Below are 11927 nucleotides of genomic sequence, written 5' to 3'. Positions count from 1 at the left end.
AAAATGCATATTTTTATTTAAGGTTATTTTTTTTATACACTGTTAAATGGTGTTGCTACACTCACTGTTGTGGGAGCATGTGAGACGAGACAGCTGTGTTTGACAGAAAATACCTTTTGAGTGAAAGGAGCTACAACCACATCAAGACCAGGTTGGACAGAGTGAAATGTAAGAGAAAAATGTTAAAGAAACAACAAAACGTCAAGGTTGTTTTTTTCTTTCTTTCTTTTCTTTTACTTTTTTAATAGTTTTGGGGCTTTGGTACATTTTTGCCCTTTGTATTTAACCCTCTCAGGCTCAAATTAAGTTTTAGTAACAGGAAAAATCAGATATTTGGGGAAATTTTCATTTGTGTAAAATAAGGCTCATAAAATATGAATGTGGAGTAATTAGGTATATGCAATTCGCTGTTGCAAATCTGCAATGCCTGCCTTGAGAGAGTTAAGTAAAACAAAGTAATTCTGACATTTTGTTTAATGTTTGTCTTTTTTGCATCACAGACAAATTAACATCTAATTAAGACAAACTTTTATTCTTTTGAACCCTCCATCTGCTGCTTTTAATCCTCCACTGTCAGCTTCTACTCTCGAAGAAATTCATTTACCTTTTTTTTTAATTTTCTCTGAGTAGAAAACCATGTCTAAAAACCAACAGTGTGGTGCTGCAGCGCCATGAGGAGGGTTGAGTCTTATTAGAAGGTGAGTTGCTTGTCATGAATGTGATGTACGTGCTGCAGGCTGTGTCAGTGAAGGCTGTCTAATGAGATGATTATGGGATTGTTGTCAGTGATACTGAGCAGATGTGACTACAAACATTTCCTGTTTGGTTCTTAAGACTCTGCCTTTGATTTCAACAAATGTACACTTCCTGCTCATTTTTATTACTCTGAATTGTAGTGGACTCACCACTGTGCTGGCACATCAAGCAGTACTATAGTATATGACTAACTGATTACCTGCAGGGAGCACAATGAGCAGTACAATGGCACTGATTTCATGTAATTTGATAACTGCCCATTAAGAGTGCTGCTGTTTAGAAATGCTTTGCAGCAGCTGGCAATTTATAAAGCCTTACTGCTGTTAAATGACACTAATGCAGTATTCTGTAATTAAGTTTGCCACTTTTACCTTATAACATTTCTCTTTTAAACATTGGTTTGAGACAAAAAAAAGGATGACTTAGGAGCAGGCGCTGTTTTAAAAAAGGATGCTTTGATAAATCAGCAATGCAACAACTAAAATATCCTTAAAATTTGCTGTTTTGAGAGGGAAGGAATCATTACTGTGACTGCGCACTCAAACAAGAAGTTATTCATTCACCCAATAAGATCACATGTTTTTGCTGCTGAACTTATTCCACGTGAAACGACTAATTTCTATAACCACTGCTAGACTTGACTGCAGGGTTTACAGCAGCGTGGATGTACTGAATAAAAAGGCAAGTGAAACAAAAGTTCTCTTACTGCACACATCAGGAGTAACTTAATGAATAAGAGTAGGCTACTTCAAATTTTTTGGCTAATTTAAACTGTGTATTTAAAAGTTTAGCTTTTTATTTCTGTTTAACATGTTTGTGACTTTACTATCAAACTGCAGTAAGTAGTAATTCTTGGCATCATTATTGGCACAGAGAACGTGACATACACCAGATAAATTTTTAAAATGATCATCCAAAGTTTTCTTTTTCTTGTTTCTTGTCTTTTTTTTTGAGACCACAATGGGCACCCTGCACAACCTGAGTTTAACCTAATTATCCACATTTCTGTAATAATTAACGAAGGAGGTGTTTTGTGTCATATTGGTGCAATTCTTGTGTAAAAAAGGGCTTTTGTGGCAGTCTGAAAAATGTCTGTTGTTCCTACGTGTCTAATGAAGCAGAGAATGACCGTACCTGCTATTAATTATTTTGATGGAAATTTCTTAAGATCATTTGTTCTCTAATCTGTTATCTGGAAATAGCTGAGTGGCTTTACTTGTTTATACCAGTAATGAGATGACTATGGAGAATAAATGGATGGTTTTTGTGTCACATCCATTTTTATTCAGTACTGCTGTCTGTAATCTTGGAGAATCTGTAACTATTGATTAATGATGGCTGTTCCTTGATGTGACATTTTCAGCGTGATTGTCCTAGTTTCTCGTGTAGAAGTTCCCCTTTTTTTGTTTGTGATTCTGAAGTAAGCTTTAGGTATCAAGGAAGAGCAAACTTTCCTTGGTTGAAATAACCAAGTTCATTTCTATTTCTTGTTGAGATGATAACGTGTAGCACTTGTTAGCTCAAGAGAACAAAGGTCGTTGAACAAGATAATGAGCTGAAAGTACGTTTCTAAGCACGCCCTCTCTCAGTTTATGTATTAAGGAAAACAAAGTAGATAATAATATCACGTTAGTTTATTCCACTGCCGGTCATTTAACCTCTTAATGCAAACCTGGTACAGAGCACCTACATGGCAGGTTGTTTACTAAGATGTTTATGACAGAGGTATCAGTAGCTGGAAAGATTTTATGATGACTGAGTTGACTCAAACTGAAATGCTACTGCTACAACCATGTAATTTGTAAACTATAATGAACACCAAGTTGGGAAACTGCAGAGATCTGCAGCCAATTTGGGTTTCTGCCAGTTACAACCAGGCAACCAAAGTCCAGCATAAAGAGCAGCCCTCCTGGATCAACACGTCAGCATTATTTACACATCCCAGCTGCTATCAGTCACCTGTTTATGCCCTCAGCCCCGAGTTCAAACATTTAATATGTCAGACAGTTCTTATTATGCTAAAGACCTCCACCTGTCACACCTCTGGCCATTTTTATTCAAATCCGATTAAAAAAAAAAAAGAAATTAAAAATTTAAATCCTAGTTTGTTTGAAAGCCCATATAATAATAAACAGTGCCTGAGGGTTACTTATCTCTTATATGAACTGTTTCATTTAGTTCTCAACGTAGGCAATAAAAACAGCAGATAGTTCATGTACAAACTGTTCTTGCCTGGTTGTATGTTTGTACAACCAGCAATTTGTGTAAAATACCTCATGTAAAAAAGTTGGAACCTGAACAAAAGAATATGTTAAAATTTGCTGTGAGAAATGGTTTATGAAGAGACAACAGGGCATGGTAGTTACTGAAACCATCAATATGAAAAAGGCCTTGTTAAATGTAAGCAGAGTATTTGCAGTCAGGACATGTGATCCATATTGTCACAGTTCATTACTGGAACATATTCATATGCAAAACACTGAAGCTGGGAATCAACGGTGTCTGTTTCACCGCCAAGCCAGTCATGTGCTGCTCATGGCATATTTGATCGAGCAGGAAAAAAGTCTTCATTGGTGAAGGAAAGACAAGCCAAAGGCAATTTCATAAATATGGACAAGAGAGCAGATGGAGTCTGCAGATACAATGTATTTTAATTATTCTCTTTTTTTCCCCCTAATAGATATGTTCTGTGTAATGAATTACTGAAACAGTCCACTAAAGTTTATTTATGTAAAAATGTATATTTTAGTTTTACAAACGCAAAAAAAAAAACAAAACCCAGATGTTTATTCAGTCATTAATTGCTCAAGTTTGGACATAAGTGATTGTTCATGTTGCAATAAACATATAATAAGTATATTTTCACTCAGAGCTCACAGCATTCTTCTCTCGGTGGAACAAACTTCAGCTCTGCTTCACCAGCTGACATTGTTTATTGTGCCTCTCCAGTTTCATTTGGGGAAAAATGTTTTGTGACAGGTTCTCGAAAATGACCGCAGGCGCCTTTGTGGTTGATGAACCTCATTGCCAATCACCGAAATGCGGACGACATGAACGCAGACACACACTGCTACAGTCAGGCACAAATCTGCCCAACCTCCTCGCAATATTTAGACACGCAAATACCAACTGTAACGCTCGCATTCATAGTTCTAAAGGATAACAAATGGATGAATTAGATTTATATTTGTTGTTGGCCGCAAACAATGATATTCACACATGTGCACAAAGTGATGGGATGAACTTGTGACAGCTATCAGTTTTAGTTCTGATCAATAACAGTGAGCCATGGTTGTATTCATACAAACACACACAAAAACATACAAAACACTGGTTTCATCTAAACACTACAGCATTTGATTCATTTCACAGTTAAATATCTCTGTATTAACATTGGGTCAAAGTGAACGGAGTCCCTCAGAGTCATTCATTCAGGATTTTATCTTCTAATTCTCATTTTTTATTTAGTAATATAACATTGTCTTCTATTTTTAACAACTCCAGAATACAAATCAATAAACTGTCAGTGATTTTCACAGATTTTATTTTCCTTTTAGCAGATTACAGTTCATGTCATGTGTGCAATGAGGAGGCTTTGCTGGCAAAGTTTTTTTCAATTTGGAATTTTTAATTGTTATCACTTTCGCAAACACTTTCACAAGACAATGACGGCAACTACAATAAAAGAAACACTCTGATAAAAGACTGATTACTGTCTGTTCAGCATCAACTAACAGACTGACAAATTTAGAAACCAGCATGTCAACAACTATAGTGACATTTAGCAGCCAGATGGGGTCTTTTATTCTTCAGAGATGGCCCAAAGGAGAACACAAAGAACTGTCAAACAAGCAAATGTCAAAGTCCTGACTGACAAATCAAAACAAAACAATAAATTACAGTGGAAAAAATGCAATGTGAGCTGACAAAATTAACCCTGAAAATGTTATAGGGTGGCTTGTCTACAAACACAGGGTCTTTTGCTTTTTTTTTCTATTTGTTTCTCGAGTGTCTTGTGCTTCATTTACATGTTTTGACATATCTGGTCAACTAAAATCAACATTATATCATTCTTACATACTAGTGCTGCATATATATATATTTTTAACTAATCTTGTTTTACATAAAAAACACATTATAAAACCTTTATTAATTATATTTTTAGTTATCATGTAAAACCCTTGTTTGGATATGTTTGATAGTGGAGGATCAGATTCGACAGGATGTCAAATCAAAGACAAAAACAAATATAGCTAAAATAAAGAAATACATAATATGATTTTATTAAAAACACATTTCTAAAATAAAATCTTACTCATAAGACTTCTCTTCCCTATATTGTGTTTTTATTTCTGACTCCTATTTGTATTGTTATATGTGTGTGTATATTTGAACTTATTGCTTCACTGTTTGTTTGTTTGTTTTAGAAGATCGGACTTTTATGGCAGCAGTTTAAATAGCTTTAGCTTTTTAAAAGTTGGACAATGTACAAACTAAGGCTGCAAATCAGCAACTGTCCCCCATTTCTTTGTGCAAAGCAACAATTGCATTATTTGATATGTTCCATTATTAATTTTTTTGACAGTTTAAATGAAACCTAATTAAATTAGAATAGCTATAAAAATAAATTCTGGTCCTAGTTCTTGTTGTGTACTCTGTCAGCTCCACCTTCACTGTGTGCAAGTTCAAGGTCAGGTTTACCTACTTAGCTAATTTAAAAACAAGTATAAAATATGTTTACATGTCTCTACATTAATAAAGTGATGTTTATCATTATTATTATTATTTTCTGAAAGATCTCAGCGTCGCTGCTTGTTACAGTTTTTTATTTTGAAAAACTTCCACCAGATATAGTTTTGATCAGCAGTCACGTGACCCAGCAGCGTTTCCGAATATTAGAGGAGTTCTTGTGAAACTGAAGGTTCGTGTTTTAACATGTTTTCTGTCAGACCTGTTTCTCTTGCTGACGGGTTTGCTCGTCGGGTTGATTGCTCCTTGTTAACGTCATCTAGTTCCGAGCACCCAGCCGCAGATTGTCTTTTTTTTTTTTTTGCATGAGCTCTGAAGTTGGAGACGCGAATGAAGCGCGTTGATTTGAGCAGGGGTGCAGCTACCTACTTTCTGAGGGGCCCCCCGCGCCCCCCTCGTCTTTTTAAAAAAAAAGCGTTTAAATCTTATTTATTCATGCACATATAAAATATCATCCTGTTGTTGGATTTGGCCCATCAGAACATTTCTGGGGGAGGGGGGTATTTTCAACCATGTACTTCCTCAATGAGTCCCCCATTTCCTGATGCTTTGCCCAGGCCCTCTCCTCTGCACCTCTCTATTCCTCTCCCTCTTCATCATCATCATCGAAACCTCCCTGTTCCACATTCACTCTGTGGTGATTGACTCGCCCTGCGCTAATTTTCCCAAAAGGACTCAAAAACTAAGTGTGTGATTTGTGAAACCTTAATCTGATTTGTGAAACTTCAATACAGGGCGTTTTTAGCAGAGTTGCATCCAGACCACACTAGCACTTTGGATCGCCTTGCTGCTGAAAAGTGCTATATAAATAAATTTCACTTCACTTCACTTCAATAGAACTGGTTAAGGTTAAGGTTTCACAAATCACACACTCGGTTTTAAATATTCTGCTATTAGCTGAGAATAATCTAATCCAGGTTTGAAGAGTCTAGGTGTTGTAGTTTTGGAGCTGGACTGGTTCAAGTGTGATTCAGATCAGAAAAGTGCTGAAATTGCCCTTTATTGAGGTTTCACAAATCACACACAGATTAAAGATGTTGAAGCTTGTGAAAAATTAGGTGGAATGGCTCTTTAGCGATTTTCTGAATCGGAAGCCAACTTCAGCTTCGTCCTGGGCCTCTAGGTCTTTGTGGCCTCTAAGTCACATGGTCAAAAAGTGTTAGTTAATAGCCTTATATAAACGACACATTTTGTTATTACACGTTTTCTATATAAATAATATTTACATGACATTACATGGCTGTTCCTACACTTCCAGCTCATATTAGACCAACCTGTCTCCCTCCTCTGTCTGTCCTGATTCCTTTGCTCCATCCTCGCAGCTGAACAACATGAACTTTGAGTTAAGAAGGTTTTAAACTACAGCAGTCAAACCACATATAAAAACCATAAAATTTTAATTTTAAATGATATCCTTGTTGGATATCAGTTACTGACTGGACTTTTCAGATACATCACAGCAGCTCTGTAGTCTCTGTCCCAAAGAAGATATTTAAACTCTCAACTTCTATAATTTATCTGCTGTATGATTCACCATCGGGTTCAACAAATGATTGCTGTCTGAACTACAAAATAACCACAAACAAGTTCCTTTATTTTTCTTGTGATGATCTGTTGTATTGTAAATACCGTTCAGTACAAGGTTGTAACTTGCCATTTTACTAGCAGCTTTAGGTAATCTGAATATTTACAAGCCTCTTCTTGAGACACTGACAGAACTTACCTGCTGTCTTTCAACAAATTTGAAAAAGCATTTTTTTCATCCCTAACATCTGTATCCTCCTCCCTCTTCAGCTTTCTGCCACCATAATTTTTTCTGCCTCTCCCTCTTTAGCTCTTTAGATGAACAAATACTTTGTTGATGCTGTGATAGAAATTGTTTTGCAAAATAAACAATGCATGTTACATAATTTAAAAAGAGACAGTGAAATAATGACTAATCTAATTAAGAATAAGGAACCATTGTTAGAAGAACAGTGATAATCCTAATTATAGCAATAATCTTAGTTCTTAGACACAGTCATCATATGGTGTGCTGTGACAATTATTTGTCTCCTGTTTTTCATTGATCTCACTCAAACCTTCTTTTATTTTTTTGTTTAGCAAAAATGTCTGTGCAGCTCACCAAGCCCAAGTTCAATGAGTCTCAGGTGTCTGAGCTGTTGAAGAAGCTGTTCAACCTGACACCACGAGAAATTTGCTCACTGCCCAGCTATGATGACCAGAACTTCTATGTGGCATCTCCTGAGAGTGGCGAGTACGTCCTGAAGATCATGAACGCAGAGGACAGTAAGAACGTCAACTTGATTGAGGTGCAAACATACGCCATGTCCTTTGCCCAGCAGAATGGACTTCCTACTCAAACGGTCATTCCCACCAACTCAGGACAGCTCTTGAGTCTGGAAGAAATGGGTATGAGGCAAGAACACTAATATTTGTGAATTATTAATGTGAATTCACCTGTGATGGACTTGCGACCTGACCAGGGTGTCCCCCGCCTCCCGCACAGTGTCTGCTGGAGATAGGCACCAGCTCCACTGACCCGGAAAGGAAAGGTGTTTAAAACAAAGGGGTGGATGCAACATTGTAACCTATGCTTGTTGTTTTGCTACTTCTCATAGTGACTATAGTGTATTTATTTTGGTTTAGTTGTGCACATTATTATTTAGTTTTTCACAGCACCATTGATTCATGCCATCGTTTGTGTCTTCCTCTGTTGCCATTGAAAAGAGTGATATTTAAATTCAGCAGCGTTATTACAGTATGTACAAATCCAAACGATGCACTGAAGGTTTCTGAATTTACTCATACATCTTGTGTAGCTGATCGTGACCCTGAGTGAGCTGCCATTTCATTGAGCTCATAAAGAGAAGTAATGGTGAACTTGACAAGCAGAAGAGGTGGACTAAGGCTTTCAGCCTGAAGGCAGAAATGTAAAGTTTTAACTTAAATTGCCATAGCTGAGTGTCACAGGTTCAGGTCCTCAGTTGTACTATTATTCAAGTATTTTAGTGATGAGAAATGTGACATCACGTTGTACCACACAACCCAGGTTCACAATTCACGAGGCTTATAACTGAGGGAAGGGGCAGTAAAACGAACTCTGACTGTCTTTACTTTTGTCAGACTGTGGATCTGGCTGTAAGAAGTATCTCGTGCGGCTGTTGACTTATTTACCGGGGGTGACCATCTCTAAGGTTCCTTTAACACCTGAGTTATTATATGAAACTGGCAAGATGGCAGCAAGAATAGACAAAGTCTTTGAAAAGGTATGAGACTTTTACATTCATGTCAGTTTAGAAATACATGATGTTGTTGGGAAATATTGTTTTAATTGAAATATTAAGAAATATAAAGTTAATGTTCTGATATGATTGTTTTTTTCTCCCAGTTACCTTAAACTCAAGTTGCTAATATTGGTAAAACAGTATGCAACCGACTTGAAACTTGTTTATCTTCATCTTCCTTGTGCTTAGCTTCATTTTTGTTGCATTTCAGATGGAACATCCTCATCTCAGCGTTCTGCAGAGGGAGAAATTCATATGGAGTCTGTCAAATGTTGACCTCCTGGAGGCGTACCTCGGTGTTTTGGATGGAGATCCTCTTCAGAGTGTTGTGAAGTCTGTCATTCATCATTACAGGACCTCCGTGCAACCCAAACAGCCCAACTTTCGCAAGTGTGAGTTTGGATATTTTTATTTTACTTTTAAAATTTGTAGTTTTTAATCATGTTTCTATGTAGACTAAGAAACTTGTCATACGCTCAGTCTTGATACAACCAAAACGTTCTTCATGGGCTTCTTGTAGGCTGATGGGATGCAATAAAATGCATATTTATTGTGTTTTTTTGTTTGTTTGTTTTTTTCTTTAAGGCATTAATCATGGCGACTTCAATGAGCTCAATATACTCGTACAACCTGATGATAAAAGTGGCAACAAGATTTCTGGCATCCTTGACTTTGGGGACATGAACTGTGGCTACTACATCAATGAACTTGCTATCGCAATAATGTACATGATGACAGTGCATCCTGATCCCATTAAGGTGGGGGGACCTCTCCTCGCTGGCTTTGAAAGTGTCTTTCCCCTCAATGAGGATGAGAAAGATTCCCTGTATTTCCTGGTGCTGTCCCGCTTCTGCCAGTCTTTGGTTATAGCTCGTTATTCTGTGACATTGTACCCAGAAAACGCAGAGTACCTGATGATTACATCCAGAAAAGGAGTCAAGATTGTCCAGCAACTTTGGGAGCTTGGAAAGGAGCAGGCGGAGAAGGTTTGGTTTGCAAAGTGTGAATGACTTTCAGCTACTACCACAGCAAACCAGTTGAGGTGACTCTGAACTTTAATCAGTTGTAGAGGTCGAATTATTATTTTCTGAACGTTTTATTAAATCCCAGTCAGTGGGTTTGTGTTTGTCAACAATTACAGAGCCCCCCCCCCCTCTTTAGTTATCAGATAAATAATTGATCTTTGAACTACATTGTAATACTTGTCTTGGGAACAATTGTACAGGAAAGCAAAAGCAAAGTTTTAAATAAACACAAAGTATATCACTTATAAAATCTCTGTGTTTTTCCCTTCAGGAAGATTGCATCTCTTGAATGAAACTTGTAATTCTGTCAAACTAACACATGGTGTAACACTGCCCTCATGTGATGATTATACCATCCTACTTCTATAGGAATGCAAGAAGGTGCAGGAAAATAGACAACAAAAGTACTGGAGTTGCTAACATACAAGTTGTGTTAACTGTTCAAAACAACAATTGTGATGTTAGCTTATAACAAACTGTCCAAAATGTATCTCTGGAAGAGAAAAGCAGAAACATCTGATCGAAGCTGGAGTTAAGAAACCCTGTCTGCCTTTAACTACTTTAAAACCTCAATCATAAACACGCAATATAGATTCTGGGCAAGAGTCTTTGCCTCTGTTAAAGCATTAGCTAAAGTTTATTATATGTGCAAAAATGTATTTACTTTATTCCTTATATTTAAAATTCATAAAAATAAAAAGTAATTATACAGTAACATTTTAAGATAAGGTTTATATAAAAACATGCTTTAAGAGTTTTTTTGTTGTTCTTTTTTACTTTAAAAATCAGCAGCCAAATGTTTGAAGTTGTCCAGGAAGTGACAGAACAATAAATCATCACTTTTGATGCTTCCAACACTTGGAAAGAAATATGACAAAAGAAATTTTGTTTCCTGCAAAGATGTTAAAAATTAAAATCACAAGCAAAAGGTGTTAAATTTAGCTTGTTTTCTGGGTGCTGACTTTAAAGAATAATAGTAATAAAATTATTAAAAGACCCTAAATAATGTGAAGACACTATAGGTTAACGATTGTTTTCCTTTCAGGAGTTCTGCTGCATTTAATACCAATTGGAAACTTCATATTTTGCCTCTCCAACAGTCAAAAGTCAAACAAAAAGGCCAGAACATGTTTGATGCCAGCTTGGGTAAAGTTTGTCCACTTTGATGAGTAAATTTGATATCATTCTTCATAAATGTGGCTCACTTTGTGAACATACAACCCCTCATTTCTTAGTTTTCTGCCTGAGAAAGTACTCTCACCATGTTTCAGCTACTTTCTGACAAAATGTGCAAAAGTTGAGAACGACACAATTCATATCTTATCTCTAATTGTAGCACAAATCTTCAATCTTTCATCCTTGCTATACTGGAATTAGGAGAAGGAATAAAGTTGCTGTTTCTGTTTTATGGTTTCAGTGTTGCTTCCTGCCTTCATGTCCACAGAGACTCAGTTTAGTTTCTATTATAGGAGAAATTACTGATTGCTGTGGGCCATTTATAGAAAGAGAAAAACAATAGATCTGTCTGCAGTACTTCAGCTGTTAAACGATTTGGATTTCAGTGCAGGTATGCAGGCCTGTCAGTGTTACTCAGCAGAGGGGTTCTAATCAAGTCAGCAGTTTATAATGACTCAGATGGTGATGTTTAGGTTGTTAGGTTAAAGCTGTTAACTTCACAGACTGAGATTATCTTAAGAGTCAAGTTTACATGTGGTTGAATTTATGGAGTAATGTGGCTTCATTTAGAGTAATCAACAGTACTGACTGCTGGTGTTGTGGATTGAAAGTGCTTCAGGGGATTAGAAATGAAGAAAGTTGACAGTGTCGAGCTTCATGCATCTGCAGTGAGAACAAGGAGACCTTCAGTCATCACTAATGTGATAAAAAAACACCACCAAGTCTGCTCAGTGTAACAGGATCAGCATCTGGGCCCCAAATTAATTACATTACATGAAATACGGATATAAAACAACAGCATTTCATTATTACTATTATAAATTTTAGTTTTCTTTTTTTCAGGGGTCGGTAATCACACCATGTTTTTTTTATTTTTTTGTTTAAGAGCAACAAGAATCTCACAATGTGCTGAAGTCAAAGCAATTATCAGAGA

The 11927-nt window shown here is 36.6% G+C and overlaps 1 protein-coding gene across 2 annotated transcripts; it reads left to right on the top strand.

Moving 5' to 3' along the window:
• Positions 1–1370: 1370 nt before the first annotated feature.
• On the top strand, positions 1371–10061 carry hykk.2 (hydroxylysine kinase, tandem duplicate 2). Of its 2 annotated transcripts, none has more exons than XM_017413341.2 (5): positions 1371–1437; positions 7609–7917; positions 8632–8774; positions 9004–9184; positions 9378–10061. In XM_017413341.2, exons 2-5 carry the CDS (start codon positions 7614–7616, stop codon positions 9800–9802), a joined length of 1053 nt encoding a protein of 350 aa, XP_017268830.1. In that variant the 5' UTR covers positions 1371–1437; positions 7609–7613; the 3' UTR covers positions 9803–10061. The 2 variants fall into 2 exon arrangements, with proteins under 2 accessions (XP_017268830.1, XP_017268831.1); XM_017413342.3 differs by lacking the exon at positions 1371–1437 and adding an exon at positions 5623–5677.
• Positions 10062–11927: the final 1866 nt, after the last annotated feature.

This window comes from Kryptolebias marmoratus, linkage group LG24, assembly GCF_001649575.2.
Source record: "Kryptolebias marmoratus isolate JLee-2015 linkage group LG24, ASM164957v2, whole genome shotgun sequence".
Taxonomy (NCBI): Eukaryota; Metazoa; Chordata; class Actinopteri; order Cyprinodontiformes; family Rivulidae; genus Kryptolebias; species Kryptolebias marmoratus.
This window is presented reverse-complemented; position numbering and strand designations above follow the sequence as displayed.

Bases quoted from the DNA above. Each gene is read 5' to 3' on its own strand.
- hykk.2 (XM_017413341.2), top strand. From the start codon at position 7,614: ATGTCTGTGCAGCTCACCAAGCCCAAGTTCAATGAGTCTCAGGTGTCT. The intron at 7,918-8,631 runs GTATGAGGCAAG...TACTTTTGTCAG, and splicing joins CTTGAGTCTGGAAGAAATGG to ACTGTGGATCTGGCTGTAAG. The intron at 8,775-9,003 runs GTATGAGACTTT...GTTGCATTTCAG, and splicing joins TAGACAAAGTCTTTGAAAAG to ATGGAACATCCTCATCTCAG.